Genomic DNA, 18,096 nt, shown 5'->3' with positions numbered 1-18,096 from the left:
TCAAATTCTACCTTTTACTTTTCAAATATTCTTTCACTAAAATTTGCAGCAAGTCCAACCCAGTTTTGTCCAACTGGTTTATGTCTCTCCATTTTACTTACAAGGTTAAGGTGGTTGCCAGAATTGTACTCTTATGCCCAAACTAATTAAATTAATATGGCAAATGCAAAGGGATTTGGGGGTTAATTAGAAAGCAAGGCATATGTTTAACTCTAAAACAACAGCATGGTCATATACATGATTTTGAAGGCAAGTGAATGAGAGTAACACATGAATTCAGGTATTTCTATTTTAGGGATCACTACCTACCAGTCTTTTCTTCTGCATGGCACTAGTTCTTCCTTCCCTTCTCCTGAAGGCATTTCCAACCCTGCTACTTCCTACACAGTTACCCTAGGGATTTAAGTAGTACCCTGCCTGATGGCTTTTATCTGATGATTCCCTACCCTCAAGGCCATCTGGCTCTGCTCCTGGATTATCAACTGACACGAGTTAGTCATCCTGCACCTACGACAGTAAAACCATTATCTTTTACCCCAGTCACTTCTGAGGACTTATAAAACATGCTGAATAAAGCAGGGTAGTTTTCATCATGTAAGTAAGTACATACAAATGTATTTTATACATTTCACTGCAGTGTGGCTTGGACACCAAAGGACAGTGCCTTAGAGAACACCAGGACATCTTCCAAGCTTAAGGTTTAGCTTGCAGAAGACTTTTCTTAAGCACACTGGTGACAAACTGAAAACTGGAGATAAGAAATATTTCTGTTTCACTGCACAGACTGCTAGGACTGAAGCCCTAAAATCACCATGCATATAAGAGATGCAACAGCATGCTACACTGAGAGGAATAAAAAGGGCAACTAACCTTAAAAATGTGGAATAAAAAGTCTCTCTTACATCAGAAAGCGTCAAAAGGAAATACATCTCCTCCATCCTTCCTGGACACAGCACGCTCTAAAGGCAGCGAGAAATGCCCTGGATCTCTGGCAGAGAGCAGGACAGAGCTGAGCACAGTCTGGCACAGACAGAGCTGCAGTGTCACAGCCTGGAACAGGCAGGGGCATGGGCTGAGGGAAGCTTTGCACATTGACTCAGTTCACCTTCAGCCAAGCACATTATATATATTTCTTCAAGATATTTTTTCTCAGTATACAGATACCATGTAACTTAGTGATTCCTACTGAGATACTACATTCCACTTAACACAGTGACTTAAACACTGGCAAATGCTTGATTGTTATTTGACTGTTTATTTTAAATTCCCTTTGCACATTCTTCCACCATTTAAAGCAAAACTGTTTACTATCTGAGCCAGTGTTAATGTTTGACATATTCTGTCCATTTTTCACTTCATATGAACAAAAAGGCAATGCAGCTTTACCATATTCAGTACCAAGGTATTTCAAGTTTCTAAAGTTTTCCCTATACAACTGCAAAAGCAGCCTGTATATGGGGAAGGATGAGGAAGAGGCTAGGACAGAAAAACCCTTTCATTAAATCCAAACTCTTTCACCTGTGCAATAAATATTGTAAATGAGGAACAGCTATTCTGTATTTCCTCAACACCATGCATGGAATAGAGTCTTGGAAAAATAAGAGGGAAAAGATGCTCTCACCTTGATGAGCAGAGGGAAACATTATCACAGGGACCTTTCATATACAGTGCTAAAAAGTCACTATCAGACCAAGAATAACCACCTACATTCCAACATGCAGCCATCTATCCATGTGTCTCTTAGCCAACATTTCCTTGATGTCAGCACTATATATCCCTCCATTAGGGAACCACTGCCACAGCTCCCCTATCAGTAAATAAAACAGTGATCAGCAGATCTGAAATACAGCAAATACTTGAAAAGGTATCAGAGGTGTTGATATGTGAAAAGGAGACAAATCTGCTTCCCAGCTAAGAAAGAAAGAGCTCTTTAGCCATAAACATGTCACCTCCCATTCTGGCATGGCTATCCCACATTTATTTAATCCACAGAAACGTGCTAGAGAAAGCACTGCATTCCTGTACACGAGCATCCCCCATTTGCCCTGTACAGGAACAGGGCCCACTCACCTATGACAAAAAATGCCAGTAATATGTCAGACTAAATTACTATTTCATATAGAAGAAAAAGAGTTAGTCCTACTAAAAAAATACCTGCCAGCAACTCCAGACAACATCCTAACTTTACATAGAAGTGCTGGGCTATCAGCCAAGGGGGTGCTGACTTTGGTTGTGCAGTGCACAGATGATATTTCTAAAGCTAATGCTAATATGCAGTACTATGCTTTTCAAGAGATTTTTTTTTTTTTTATTCCTCACACAAACTTTGGTGAACATGACGTTCTGAGGAATCACTAATATGAAATGTTACTTGAGGATACAGATCTCTCCAAGTCATCCAAGCTAGTTGCAGCCTGAGCTTCCTGCCCCCAGTGTTGGAAGAATAGCTCTATGCAGCAGATGTGTCATACCCAGCACTCAGATGGCACCCCATTTCCTTCTTAGCTGTGTTCTCTCCTCCTCTAAGTAAATACTGGAATGATTACAAGTGAAACAGGGTGTGAGAGCAGAAAATATGATGCAGGCTACACACAATTATCAGAGGAGCTACTCAGTGTGTGTGACACACTGACACGAAGAACTGTGCAAAGAACACTCGGAGGCATCAGCCAGTGAGAAAGGGATGGTGTGTGCAGAACAGTGTACAAGGTTTGCCTTCTACAGCTTAAATTCCCAGTATTTCACAGCATGTATCCTTGCAAATCTTGCTGATAATCAACACTAATATCTGCTTTTGGTATTAAAAGTAAGTGGATTTGCTCTCCTGGCAGCACAAACTTGAAGTTTCTTTGTTCATTTATAGAAAACAGGGTAAAGGAAGTATGAAACCAAAAATAGAAAGATACAGAGGGGCAGCGTGGCAGCCACCTCTGCATCACTACTTAGAAAATACTTTGTAAAAAAGAAACACTACTAATGCAATCATCATACCTGTGTTCTCGTATGATCAGTCTATCCACAGACACCTTCTAAGCATCAACAAACACCAAAGTTGGGTTTTTTTGGACTACATGGGCATTTTGCCCAACAATCAATCATAAGACATTGCATTCTCACAAAAATGTTGTGCCACATGACAACCTCGGAGCCAGCTTTTGGGCAGCAGCAGCACTCAGCCCTGCTCTGCTGGCAGCAGTACAGCTCTGCCCAGCTGTTTTACACACACAGGTCAGCACTGCACTCCCCAGAAGTGCATTCCTGTGTACACCTGTGCTGGGTGTGCTCTGCTGCACCCACCCACTGCCAGGATACCCAAACTTGGAGGAGTTGGAAACTGGGTTTTGCAGCAGCCCTCTCATCATTCCAGCTACAAATAACTGGAAAATTGCTGGAAAATCAGGTTCAGAATGGGCTCACATGAGCCTGTTACTACTCAGGCTGATTGGAAATGAGATGGGTGCTGCCTGGACACCTTTCCTGTACTGAAGAAAGGACAGTGCTGCAGGCTCACCGAGCTTTGCCTGCCTTGCTGATGGCAGAGCTCGTGCACTCCAACTCTGCTGCAGGAGACAGCCAAGGAGACAATGCCCTGGAAAGGTGGCCCAGGATGAAAAGGCTGGATGAAAGCCGTAGGACCCTCACTTGGACAGACTAACCACACATTCCAGTAACTGCCACTGAAGATAGTGAAGCTGAAAGAGGCTTAGTGCAAGCATGCAGGAGATTTGTGACAGAAAGTTAGAACTCCATGTCAAGCCTTTCATGCAAACAATAAATATTACTTATGCTCATAATCAGACTTTTCTCCAGCATCGTCTTTGAATGTTGAACCTTTTTCAATTAATTAAAAACTATGCACTGCAGAGTGCATATTTTATCAGCCCTCAGCTGCTTAAGTGTCTAGAAAAGACCAGGCAGTTTTTCTTTTTTCCAGGCAACCCAGAGCAAGTACTTGCAAGGGTCATATCTTTTTAATTATCTTTTCTCTCTTTGATTAATTATTCCGTCTGACAATAGCGTGTTTCTAATGCTATTCACCTGCCTTTGATGATTGACAACTTTTCTGTCTGATTCAAAGCAAACAGCTGCTGCCATGATTGCCTAGCAACCAGGATGTGATGGATGAGCCCCAAAGATGGATGGCTGCAATAAATCATGTCTCCAGCTATAAAACTGAAAAAAGGGATAAGAATAAAAGCGAACAAAAAACAAAACAAGGTTTCTTCCCATGAGTGCACTCAGCTCCTTACCAATTACACCTGAAATGGACTTTGTGTCTATTAATAGCAAAGTTTTCTAATCAGTAAGAATGCAATGATGCCATTTGTATCAAGGTGTGTTTACAATTGTTACAGCAAATTGGCACTTGTACTTCAATTACCTACTGTGTTACACAAGTGCAGGAGTAACAGAGCAAAGTTTTACCTTATACCGTTGAAGGCTTTATAGAAAGTATTATGTTTTTTCATGGTGTTGGACTTGAATGAAGGGTATAAACTTGAATTCTCCTTACTTTTGATAACTGAGTGTACCAAAAGTAAATGGAACTGAAAAACTCATTTCTATAAAAGACATAAAAGGTCCCTGCTGGCTTTAAAAAAAAAAAACATTTTAACCTAAATGTTTATTAAAAGTTGCTGTCACTCCCTTTTGCTAGGAGGGCATCCTGCAATCAAAGAAAAAGTTGATGTGACAAGCTGTATTTCAAAAATACCAGCTACCTGTGCAAATTCAAGACTGACCCAACAAAGTAAATCTCACCTCATTTTACCTACTGTTCCTGTAAATCATTTGAGTTTTGTAGGATGTACCAGGCAAGGAACAGTCAATAGTTTGTCAGCTCAGAAGAAGTTTAACCAGGCTGGGTATTGCACTTGCCTGAAGATGCACAAGCAGCCCAATACCTGAAGTTCTGGCACTGCCTATTGCTGAGGCTGCTCCATTGTTAGAGCGTCTACCTCCTGAAAGTCCCTGCCTGCACTTCCAAGGAAAGATCTAATTGCCTATAAAAAGCTGTTTCCTTAATTCTTCCAGCAGGTGGGGGTGTCCTGGTTCCAGCAAAAGTGTTTCTAAGAGGGAAGGGATTGCCCTCACTATTTACACAGCCAGGCCATCCACCCTCCAGGAGCACCCTGGACACTTGGGAGTGAACACCAAGACTCAGAGATTCACAATCCTGCATGAAGAGTGTGGGTGGAAAAGAAATATCTGAGTGCTGAAATAATTATGTCCTAGAACCTTCTTTCCTTTGCCATTATTTGGGACTCAGAAATAAATAAAAGGTGCATCCTGTTAGCAAAAGGAAGGTGGAGAGTGTTAATCTGTTCACAAGCACATTTTTATACTGGAAGTGGCAATGTTACACTGGATCAGCTACAGTCCTGCTTGTATTTTAGTGTTACACACGGCAAGTCTCTGTGTTCATGCAAAAGGCTGCCTGTATCCTTGCACGGGCCACGGCTTTGTCTACATTCTTTACAATTATTGAAATGCTCCCACTAAAAACTTAACTCTGCCTGTCCCTCTCCACACACACACACACACAGACACACACGGAAATCCAGCCCCTAAAACAATTGTAAGGCACTCCTGTAATGACCGGCGAGTATCTGGTAACAAACAATGAGAAAGCAAAGCCATCAATCACAACGTGCACGCCGAGGCCTCCATTCTGTCCCAGCTCATCCAACTCTCAAGTTACAGCTTTACACGGCAAGTCTAAATAATATTCAAAATGATAAATGGCACTATAAGCCTGATATCCATCATCAATCTTTTTTTAAGGAACATCCATCTTCAATAATGCACGTTTGAATCATGTGAAACCAAGAGCTCCCAGATTCATTTACACAACCCCCAGCAAGCTGGTGCTGCTTGAATGATACGTGTCAGCCAGTTTGTCCCAACTGCCAAACTTAAAAAAAAACGGGGAGGGGGGAAAAAAAAGAGAAATGAAGAGAGACTGAGAGAGAAAGAATAGCGGAGGGGAAAACCTTCATGGGGCTGAACAAGGCGACTTAGCAGGTAATGTGAAAGCGCACAGCGCGCTCGGTGAGTGTGGCAGTGCCCCAGCCCAGGCGGGCGCTGCCAGCCCCCGCTCCCGGCCGGAGCTCGCCCGGCAGCGCCGGAGCGGGAGCTGCCCGCGCCCCCCCGCGCTCCGGCAGCCCGGTGATAAATGACACATGTCATTCTGTCGGGAGGGAAGGGTGGGTCAGTGATGTATGGCCCTGCTGAAAAGGAAATCGACTGTTTGGCATGGTGCGGCTATTCTCCACCAGGATTTAGTTTCAGAACTCTAAAATGAAATCTCCGATGTTTCAAGTGCACGGTTAGGGCAGGCTGACGTGCGGCCGAGGCAGCTTGCTGCCTTTTTTTTTCTCCCCCTTGATTTTTATTTTTTAACCTCTCTCTGCCCTTCGGATTTCAAAAAACTGCTCCACTGACTGGAAACTGCAAAAGAACACACATATATCAAAGTCTTCAGTAGTTATGATCCATGATAAAATTTAAATAGGTTGAGGTTTCTATTTTTATTTATTATTGGGGGGGAAAAATGGCATGCAGGCTTGACACAAAAGCAAGATAAAAATTAGCATGTTTGAAGTAATCGTCCCACAGCTTGACATCTGCATAGTAAATTTTAAAGGAAAAAAATGTGTCAGGCAGGCATGAGCTGTTCCCTCCCTCCCCCCCTCTTTCATTAGCTCACTGGCAGGGTGGCACTTCTGAACCTCATTACTGCAGGAGGATTTATGAAGCTGAACCCAATGGCAAAGAAAAGGCATCTGTCAATAATTGTAGGGAGCTGCACTCACAGCTTTGAAATCTCATTAAGTATGCAGTTATCAGGCATAAAGATCAAAAACATTACTCAACTCCGACAGAATCTTATGGAGGAACATTAATTAGCAACAGGCCTACAGTACAAAAAAAAAAAAAAAAAAACCAGACTTCCTCTCACACCTGCCCAACCCACAAACCAAAAGAAACACTCCTCCTCCCTCCAGAAAAAAATAATTCCCAGCATCTGAGACTGATCAAGTACATGAAACAAGAGAGAGGAAAAAAAAAATCCAGTTGAGACAGTCTTGGCGGTGAAGAGAGAAAAGGAAGAAGCTGTCAAAGTTGAGAAGGATGTCAGCACTGGCCCTGATTACAAGGGCCTATACAGTTCCCAGGCCTTTTATCATCCCTGCCATCAAAAACAGACTCTGTGTCACAGATGGATGACTGATGGCTGCCAGTCTGGAGCAGCCTGGCCAAGCCTCCTGGAGGCCCCTGCTGCGATCTGGCCCTCCAGCAACAGGCTTGACCTAGCAGGGAAAGGGCTGCCGGCAGAGAGCCCAGTCCCAGAGACACTCAGAAACAGCACCCTGCTCTGTTCTTCCCCAGAACAATCCAGCGAGAGCTTGGTCAGGGTTTGTTTGTTCAGCTTACAGAAGTTAAATGTAATACTGCTGCTCGCCACGCAAAGCTGTGCATTATTTGAAAATAACACCAGAAAAAAAAAAAAAAAAAAAAAAATAATTCTTCTTTGTCCATGCTAAATGTATTTTTCTAATCCTGTTTCTAGTTTGCATTTTCATCACAATTTGCATGCTCAATTGCTTAGAAAATACATGAGAGAGAAATATAAATTTGGGGGGAAACATACAAATTCATAGGCAAAGCTGGACAATAAAACCAAGTGACCTTTGCAGCATTAAGTATTGTGTGCAACTAATTAAGAGCTATGGCCATATTAACATTTTTTGTTACAGAATCAAGGATATCAGCTACACAGCTTAGCCCATAGCACATATTTTTTTCATTTCCTCCCTATCAAAAACTGTGTTTGCAAACAATAACTCAAAGCTACTTGTTAAAAAAAAAAAAAGAAAAAAAAAAGAAAAAAAAAATAAAAAAAGCAGGAGGAGGGAAATCACCTTCTGTAGTCTTTTTCCCACTTGGGACCATGCCTGAAAAACTCCCTCTCTAGTTACATGCTACCTTTCATACATTTTATATTTCCCATAATTTTGTGCTACAAAGAAGCTTTCCACTGTATAGTTCCATTCCTGTGTTATTTCCTGTGTCCTGGGTTTTGATATAATGTACATATTTGTCTCTCATTTCATGAAAAATACAGTGATACTTATGTCTCACTTGTAGCCACACTGAAGATTGCCTTCTTAATCAACTACATCTTTAATACCACACAGAGTCAGGGATATTCACATGCACATACAAGACAACCTGCCTGTCAAAATCTTTTCAATATCTGAAATTAATTCATTTACTAAAGTAATGTACTTTAAAAAAAAAAAAAATCTTAACTCTGACAAAATACGGAAGCAGAGGTTCCACTCTAAGCAAGATTTTTTAAGAATTTTACAAAAAGTGTTACAATAAGGTGTTTATATTTTTCCGTATGCTTACCATATTACTTTTATTATGTGTAGCATCAAAGTGATTATAGCAATTACATCTAACAGAATTAATTATAGAACATCCCATCATTTCTAAATACATAATGCATTAGAGGTAAGCCAAAGAAAGAAAACATCTTGACTGTGGTTACTATTGTTGGAGTGTTTTTTTCTTTAAGCACGAAGGCGAAACCAAAGTAGGAAGAAACATACAGAAATGGTGGGGTAACAGTGAAATGTTAACTACAAAAATCTGAATATCATGGCAGGTACGTTTTTTACTAGCAATAGTAACCTGTGCAGAGCTGCGCTAGCACAATTATCCATGTAAAATCCATTAACAGTTTTTAATCACAAAATATGGAAACTAGCCAATTCACCTAACCAATGTGTTAGTACATAAAGACAAGAGTGTATGAGTGAAAGAGTTACAAGCCTTTACGTATGCAAAATAAATTCACTCAAAGCTTCATTAATATTAATTTAAATTCAGAACCCATTTACATTAAATTGTTCATTAAAAATTGCCTATTTTATGCAACATGCATTCCGCAAAGAACACATAAGAAACTGAAACAGAGGGCTCAATTTAATGATGGAAATATCAAAAGTAAATGAATTTGGATCATTCCAAACGAATTATAAAGCAGCCCTCTGCTCCGTGCCAGTGTGCGAAGTTTGGCAGGAGTTTGGCGAAGGGCAGGGAAACTCCTGGCTTCCCTCTCGCCAAGGCTTGGCCGCCACCCTTCCCACCTCCCCGCCACCACACAGCCTTGCTAAAACGAGAATTATTTATGGACAGGACCTGAAACCCAGCCCCGTGACAATGGTCACTAATTGTGAGCACACTGGGCCGCCTCAAAACCTGTATGAATTGGCAGCGCTGCCGGGCGGAGCTGCCCAACAGCCGCGCCCGGGCAGGAGGGGATGGGAGCTGGAGGTGAGGCGGGCTGGCCATGGAGGCTCCTCACTGGCAAACTCCCACACCAACAAGCTCAGTCAACTTACGTGATTCCCAACAGCTGCTCTGAATGAAGAAAAGAGAGTCATAATTAATAACATGTGTCCTGACAGAGTTAATTAATAATTTATAATTAAGTCTAAAATACGAACTTAGATTATTCTTGAAGAGTTGTCCCTTTACAGCCCGAAGAGGCCAGGTAATGGCATTGGCAAAGAGCTTTCAGATATTTTATGATCCTCTGGTAACTCCTTCCCTACTCTGCCTCCACCCCCAGGGGAAAAAAACCCTTTGAACATTTTCTGAGAAATATCTTAAAGTTGATGCCTGCAATGAGAAGTGTTTAAATTCTGCAGATTGGCTCTCTGTTGAGATGACCAAAATATCTTTCAGGCGCAAAATCAGGAAAATGCAGTAGGATGAATCTCGCAGTCTCTGAAATTAAGCCCTACTTATTTCAACTCTTTCAGTTCTTTTTATGAAAATGGTAACAAACAATTTCAAGCTCTGACAATGTTCTATTCTGCGTTATTGTACTTAAGGAAACTACAATACAATCTCTTGTGGACTATGCTTTAAATCCTTTGAGCCAATTTTCATGCTTTATTTTTTTGTTATGTTGAAATCAAGAAAAATCAATTGCACAAATTTTTTTCAATCCTCCTGCTTTAGGTTATGACACATACACACACAAAAAAGCAACGCATCCATTGTTTAGTGGGATTTTTAAAATTAATTTAATGTCTAACTGCAAATGCTGGAAACTAGAATTAATCTGTCTGGATAAAAAAAGGCTTACAGACATTTAAATGCATGTATCGGGACACTTTATCAACCTAACATAAAATTGTCATCTTATCTTATTATATGACTATTTTATGCATGTGTCAAAGAATTTGAAAATGAATGCCTGTCTATTCACTCTAATTACAACTGCATATTATCTGTCTGGATGTACCAGTCCATATCATTGTTACCAAATACAATATATTGTGTTCACCTTTCATTTTTAACTTAAGGCTGATAAACCACAATTTGGGCGTAACTAAATTTTTAAAAAATTACCAAACACACAGAGAAGGAAATAAAAAAAAAAAATCAGACTAAAACACCTGAGGTAGATTGCTTAGTAAATGATGTTGAAGTATTTCACAGATAAGATAACACGCGACTGCTCAGCAACTATGTTATTTTTGGTGTTGTATCATAACCATACATACACATACACTCCTACTTGACAATGCAACACTTCAGGCATCTTTATACCTGATCCACTAGCAGCACCTTGAAAACAGGGCAGTGTTAAAATCTGACAATCTGTATTTGGATTCCCTAGGAAGCAGTCACGACACTGGATTAAAATATGGATTACTACACCGTAAAGACAGCAGTGCCAAGGTTTGCTCAGAAAGATAACACGTAGGTTACTTTACGTCCTGGCAGATGATTTCTTTTCATTCACTCTGTACCACCATATGTTTCCGCATAAGCGTGCACGTAGCACACTTAAAAATGTACCCCACACTTCACCCTGAAGGTGATCTCTTCTATACAGTTTCCACTAATCCTGGAAGCAGGGCTGACAAAAAGGACCCACTCTAATCCTGCTAACTCACCCTAGCTTCACTGCATTTCCCATAACCCTGCAGCAGTCACAATTCATTCTAATCACTTTACAAAACAATCTTTAGTAAAAAGAGGAAAAATGCAGACTTGTAAGCCAATTTAAGGAATAACTGCTGATACATCAGTTATTGACTATTTCACTCCTGCTCATGATAGTGCTCAAGGCAAAACCGAGAACAAAATGACAACATCAACCGCACGCAATAAACTGTGGCCCAGGAGAGCACTGAAGCCCTAATTGACAGCTGTCAAGCTAATGGGAGAAATGGCAGCTGATTCTGGAAAATTCTGTTTTCCAGGCAGATATTCAGGGGAATCTATCAAGCCTTTTTATATTTATGCCCCTTTTTCTTTTTTTTCCTTTTTTTTTTTTTTTTTGCATTGTTCCTTCACACTTTGCCGGAAAAAGAAAAAAAAAAAAAAAAGCAGAGGACAGCCATAACTAATCATTTTGTCAGCTTGCTGCTAGGAAGAATCTCTGCCCAACAGAGAAATATGTGGCAGGTTTGGAGGCAAATAACATACCAAGGGCTGACACTGCAAGTACCTTTATAGGTAGCCTACTTTATCGCTACATTTACTTTTGGGGTATGTATGTAGTTGCAAGCAATTGCCATAAATTAAAGCGAGCGTTCGAGTTGCTGGAGTCAGAGCTGCCTGGAAATCTGGCGGCACAACCTGTGTGCCATCTTGCATCTGTCTGCTGTGCTGCACCCCCAGCCCCACGCTGGAGGGGCCGAGGGCTGGCACGAGCACTCAAGTCCCTGGAAAGTGGAAGTGCTCCGCACCTCCCAAGCATCAATTCAGTGTATTTCAGTGCTCAAACTGACCAGGTGCAGCTTTTGGATGTAAGCACAGAAGTTGGGAAGAGACTAAAGCATACAGAAATCTCTAGGATTTAAAACATACTATGCAAAAAAAAAAAAAAAAAATACCATAGGCCCAGGTTGGTTTGTTTGTTTGTTTGTTTTCCCAGAGCGTTGAAAACTCAGCACAGTTGCCTGGCTCTTACTGTTTTATTAAATATATAAATAAATAAATAAGTAAACTAAATGTGATTCCAGAAAACCACTAGTTCCCAATCCCTCTTCACAAGGTATGTACACAAAATATGTATTAAGTCGTTTCTGTGGGTAGGAAGTACATTTTCTTGATCTTTTAAATAGGTTCCTAAAAAAGTTGCAAGTGAAAGCTATAATTTAAGGATAGATAATTACTGTTTGCATGAACAAGACTGGCTTCTATTAATACAGTATCTTAGCTTCCCTAGACAGTAGCCTCTAACTGGTAAATACCTTCTTCCTCCTGATTTACATGACAGAAGTCTTTGGAGCAGCAATTCTGACTATCTTCTTGCTTTAACAGGTGAGGAATAAAATTGCAATCCCTGACTCCTTCCCAAATTTACCTATGATATTCAGCTGAGTCTCAAGGCAAACAAAGTGAAATTATCATTTTTACGTATTCTTGATTCTCAGAGACAGCTTTAGTCTTCCACAGTGTGGTGTTAACACTTGGGCTAGACATAAAGAATTTGTGCACCTGTCTGTTATGTCTGCGAGCTCTGTGCTGCTGAGAGTTCTTTGTTGTTGTTATTCTACTCCAGACCATTAAAAGGGTCCTAATTCCTATGACATGATTATCCAGGTACCAAAGCCCATTTGTCACCTGCAGCAGAAAATTGAGTTAATGCACAACTAAAGGCAACCAGGACTGTGTAATATCAACTTGATTACATCAAACTAGCTGCAAACCTAATTCTGCTGGATGACACTGCGTGGAGCTTGTCATCTCCAATCATTAAAGCTGTCAGGAATCCATCAGGTTTACAGCTAATTAGGTGAACACTAATGAAGCTGGCAAAACAACTTTTCTTTTTTTATGGCTGAGCGGACCTTTCAGTTTGGAGAAAAAAAATTCTCGAGTATTCTCAAGGTTGCTGGGGACTGGATTTCCTGAGTTACCAATCAGCAGACATCTTTAATTCTCCCCCCACCACCACCTTTTTTTCTCTCGCAGTACCAAGCAATCAATTTGTCATCACTCTCAGTATGCCACAAAAGCAGTCATGAACCTTATAACTTGCAGCTCTTAAGCCAAAAAAAAGGGGGGGGGGGGGGGAGAAAGTAAGTTTTTTTTCTGTTTTAAAATAAAACACCTCATACAGCTCACTTATTTATCTTCATGCACTTATCAACAGCATGAATGTTCTTGTTTTTTCACTCTTGTCAAATAAGTAGCCCTTCAGTCATTCTACATCCCCCATATCCATTAGGCAGAGGCATTTTGATAAAGTAAAGCCAAAGCTAGTGTATGGGAAAGAATGAAAGCACTCACTCTGCCAACTTCTGATTGACCATTAAGCTATTGATGAATGTGCCTGTCAGGAGAGAGACAATTAAATCAAATATGAAACAAAGTCGTTTTGACGGGTCATTTTGATAGAGCAAAACCATTCTTCCATCTCCTATTAGTCCTGCAGTCAAGTTTTTGTAATGAATATTTCTTAACTAACCTGTTATTTCTTAGCTGTTTTTTAAGGTGTTAAAAAAAAAGCCTTTGCTTTTACTGCTATTAGAAAAAGTAACATTTCCAATGTGACCAATAAAAGCAGCATCTCAGTGGGAAGCAATTATACACAATACTAAATGTTTAATGTGGCTATCAAAAAGCTAAAAGTTTAAAGAGATTACACTTCTGCTAAATATGAAAGATAGATCGCATATCATGGAAGATTCACTTGAGAAAGGAGGGAGAGACAGAGAGTAGTGGAGGGAGAGAAGGATACCTCAGGATGTGTGTTTAGTGCAGAAACATTCTCTTCCAGTCTGTGGAGAGAGAGCCCAGTTTACAGGAGAGACAAAAATGGAAAAGCACATGGAAAATCTAGATCTTGCAGAATTAAATTCACGTTAAAAAATAGAATTTCTCAAGTATCAGGAAAAGTTCACCTCTGTTGCTTTTCTAGAAAACTGCTATTCGATGGCACAGGCCAGAAAAGCAAAAATATTATCATGAAGTATTTGGCTACGATACTGTTTGCTAGATGCTATCACTACCAATAGTGAGAAACTTTCCAAACTTTCTAGCTGTTTGTATGCGGGGTAAGACTGCTGGAAAGTCTGTTTCCCTATTTCAAAAGTACTGGCAGAACGCATGTGGATGTCCAAGAGGAGAAGAAAGGGAAGGAAAGGAAGAAAGGAAAGGAAGAAAGGCAACACTCACGTTGTTATTTACAATTTGTGTTACTCCCCGAGCCCCTCGCTGCTTACTAAACCCACCCCGGAGAAGTTGTCAGGCAGTGTGGAGCACCGCCAGGCTGCTGAACGCCTGGGCTCCAACAAGCCCCTAGCCCAGGCTGCAGGACTACCTGCTCCAAGCTGTCCCAAGCCTGCTGCGGGGGATGCTGCCGGCGCCTCTGCACAACTTCCCCGCGGCCTCTCGGGGCTGCTCCAGCCCGGCCCGAGGGGTGTCCCCGGCACAGCCCGGCCGTGCCCGGCCCGGGTGTCCCCGGCACAGCCCGCCCGTGCCCGGCCCGGGTGTCCCCGGCACAGCCCGGCCGTGCCCGGCCCGGCAGCCCTGGCCAGGAGCCCCTCAAGTTGCGCTCCCAGAGTTGACAGGCCACGTGTGACGTCACCGAGTCTGGCGTTACCATGGCAAGTGATTTATTGATGTTTATCGGGAATGAATAGATCAAAGGCTGCCAGATGACAGGCGATCAATCAGACATCAAATCAAGGATGGCAACAGGCCAAGGGAACCTTTTCCAGCCCACATATCCCCAACTAAGGATTACTGTAAAATTATGTGGGGCTTTTCTTCTACTGTTTTCTTTTCAATTTGGCTTTTCCAAAAAAATACTGCTTAAGTTTAACAGGAGTTGACATTTCTGGCAAAAGGAAAACAAGCCAAACAAACAAAAACCCTCACCAGCACAAAGCCTCGAAAAGTAGTTCTAAAAAGAAAAAAAAAAAAAAGAAAAGAAACAGTGGAAATTGTAAAGGCACTATCAGAAACATTCACCAGTCACTTGACAATACACAGACCCTTTTTCTCTTTTTTTTTTTCCCTCCTTTGGTTTACTTTGCAGCTTCTCCTCTGGACTCATAAATAAGAAATCAATAGGATTAACAGAAGATGTTACTAAAGAAAGCGACCAACTAGGACGGTCTGTCTGTCCGGCAGAGATCTCTCCAGTGCAGTACAGGGGAGAAGAGAAAAAGGTAAAAGTTGGGCAAAGGAACCACTTCTGGGCTTGGATCTTCAACTAACACTGCAGAGCCTCCAAATCACTTTGTCCCTGCCACTTCATTCACAGCGTGCCATATTTTTGTACATATCCTCTCTCTCTTTTTTTTATAGGAAAGAAGACTTAAATAAAAATAATATTTTCCCTGGGTTTCACGTGTGAGGGAAGGGGATGTAGAAGAATGAAGACTACGAGAGAAACAAGCAAAGTAGGTGCCAAAGTACGGGCTGAAAATAGCCAAAATTCGCCTCCTGCTTCCCCCAGCCCCGGAGTGACACCGACCATACGAGCCCGGCCCGGGCAGTGCGTGCCCGCACACACCCGCCTGCCCCTCGCACAGGGTTACCCCCAGAACCGAGCCGGGCTGAGTTCGGAATAAATCAAAGTGGGCACCAAAAGTGGGGAACGGGCTTTCATGCGCCCCCCACCCCAAAGAAAAAAATAAACAAAATCCCCCCCACACCCCCAGCCCCGGCGCTGCGCCTCCAGCCCGGGAGCTGCTCGGCAGAGCCCCGGCAGCGGCGGGCAGCGGGGCAGGAGCGGGGCGCGGAGCGGCGGCGGAGCCCGCCGGGAGCCGGTTATGAAAGAGACCGAGGGAGGCGAGAGGAGAAGGCAGCGGCCGCGGAGGAAAGGGAAGGGAAGGGAAGGGAAGGCAGGGAAGGAAGGGAAGCGGCTCTCGTACCTGCTGCGCGCCGGGGCGCTTGCTGCTTCCTCCTCGGCATGCTGGGCTGCTGCGGGCGCCGGCGGGGGGGGGCAGCCGGGGCGCGGGGGTGGGAAGAGTTGCCTCAGCCCCAGAGATCCGGTGAGCTGCTCCAGCCTCGGCGCGAGGGCTGGGTCGGGGATATATTTTTTGTTGCTGTGCATACACGATGCCGAGTAGGAGGAGGAGGCGGCGGCGGCGGAGGAGGAGGAGGCGGCACAGAGGAGAGGACAGCCCTGCTGCTGCTGCTGCTGCTGCTGGCAGAAGAGGGGGGAAGTTTGACAAATCGCCCCGGAGGAAGGAGGAGGGGAAGCCCCCCGAAGAGGTGTGCGGGCGGGAGGGCTGGGGAGAGCCCGCAGTCCCCCCCACCCCGCCCTGCGCCCCCGGTGCCTGGCCGGGCTGGGAGATCACGGCATAAAGACAGGGAATCTCTTTGCCGGAGCCGGCGGAGCCTCAGCCTGCGCTCTCCACTCCCGGCTCGGCGCTGGAGCGGCGGCGGCGGCGGCGGCGGCAACAGGCGAAGCTTGAAGGGAAACGAGATGATCGCGGTGTCACTCAAACTGCTCCGCCGAGGGGGAGCGGGGCACCGCCGCCGCCGCCCGCCCCGGGCCGCGCCTTCACTCAGCGCGCATCGCCCGCCGGACCGAGCACGGGGGCGGGCAGGGGTCTGCCCCGCCGGCCGGGGAGACCCCCTCGCCGCGCCCCCTCCACCACCCAACTTCGCCCGCCGCCGGCGCCGGTCTCCCGAGCCGCCCGCGGCGGCGGCGGAGGGCTGGCCGGGCAGGGACAGGCAGGGCAGCCCGCCGGGCTCCGCGCCGCTGCCCCGCTCCCCGCCGCAGCCCTTCCCTTTCCGCCCCCGCGCGCACCCGTTCCCCGCCGGAGCCCCCCGCAGCCATCGCCTCCCGCCGCGCCGGGGCACGGGATCCCCCCTTCCCCGCCCCCCCGGCGAGGAGGGCCCGGCCCGCCGCTCCATCCCGGCCGCCCCGCGCGGTGACAGCGGCGGCAGCGGCCCCGGCTCCCCGCCGCGCCCCGCAGCGCTGCCCGCCCCGGCCGCACTCACCGGCGCGCCGCCCGCCCGCCGGCACATCCAGCCCGCCGGCTCCCACCTGGCTGGCGCCGCGGCCGCCGCGCTCCGCTCCGCGCCTGCGGGCGGGCGGTGTCGGGGCCGCCCCGGCCGGCGGCCGCTATCGGCGGCGCCCCCGCCAGCGGAGCCGCTGCTCCCGCCCCGCGGGGCCAGAGCGGCGGGGAGCGGGCAGCGCCCGCGCCCCACGCACCCGGCTCTTCGGGAAGGAGCACTTTTGCCTCGATTTCCCTGTTTTGGCGGTGGATTTTTTTTTTTTTTTTTCCTCTCTCTCTCTCTCTCTCTCTCAGTTTTGGATTTTTTTTTTTTTAATTTTTTTTCTCGGTCCAAGTTCACTGCCGAGCCGCCGCGCTCAGTTCGGCGAGCGCCGGCGGATCGATGTGCTGCGGGTTTGATTGCGCATCCCTGGGCGGCGGGGCCGCGCGGCGCGGGGAGGGCCGGGGCGGCGGGGGGCGCGCGGGGCCCGGGCCGCTCCCGCCCCCGCTCCGCCCGCGCCGGGACCGCCAGCAGGCAAGGGAGACACGGGAGCAACCGCCAACAAAAAAAAAAAAAAAAGAGAGAGAGAAAATGAAAGAAAGAAAAAAAGAACAGTAGCTTTTTTTTTTTTTAAAGTTCACGGGGAGGAATTAAAAAAAAAAAAAAAAAAAAGGCTGAGCTCACTTTTACGGTAAGATCAAAAAAAATTTCCACTCGCCCCCATTCTTCGAGATTTGGGATAATTCCAAATACCTGACTAAGTGCAGATGTTGTTGCGTCTTCACATCCTATAAAGCCGCCGTGCCGCTCTCGGGCTCTCGCTTCCCTTTCAAGTTGCAGGAAATTCAAACACTTTACATGACGGGTGGAGAAGGTTTGGGATTTTTTTTTTTTTTGGATTATTATTGTTATGAGTTGATTTTTTTTTAAGCTGATCTTTAGGATGAAAAAAAATCGCAGTCGCCTAAAGTCCCCGGGAAATTGCTACTGTTGGGGGAAAACGAAACATTTCTTGAAAACAAGAAAATGGTGAGTTGTCAATTGCCGCTTCTGCTGCCAAACTCGCTCAGTTCCATCTCATTGATACTCGCTGGT

At 44.9% G+C, this 18,096-nt stretch overlaps 1 protein-coding gene across 4 annotated transcripts in view; it reads right to left on the bottom strand.

Moving 5' to 3' along the window:
* Window positions 1-17,888, bottom strand: part of TSHZ3 (teashirt zinc finger homeobox 3) — a 65,260-nt gene extending 47,372 nt beyond the window's left edge. Inside the window, exons 1-2 of one of the 4 annotated variants that reach the window (XM_077786297.2) lie at window positions 17,755-17,888; window positions 15,927-16,201 (exon numbers count right to left, since the gene is read on the bottom strand). In XM_077786297.2, coding sequence (XP_077642423.2) covers window positions 15,927-15,966 — 40 coding nt within the window. In that variant the 5' untranslated portion in view covers window positions 15,967-16,201; window positions 17,755-17,888. Of the gene's footprint in view, window positions 1-15,926; window positions 16,202-17,004; window positions 17,109-17,754 lie in introns of those variants that run through there. The other 3 variants (XM_077786298.2, XM_085589474.1, XM_085589475.1) reach the window with 3 other exon arrangements.
* Between the last annotated feature and the right edge of the window lie 208 nt (window positions 17,889-18,096).

The sequence above is a fragment of the Lonchura striata genome, chromosome 11 (genome assembly GCF_050655825.1).
Source record: "Lonchura striata isolate lonStrDom1 chromosome 11, ASM5065582v1, whole genome shotgun sequence".
Lineage (NCBI taxonomy): Eukaryota > Metazoa > Chordata > Aves > Passeriformes > Estrildidae > Lonchura > Lonchura striata.
Note: the sequence above shows the minus strand (reverse complement) of the source record. Positions and strands in the feature narration are given on the sequence as shown.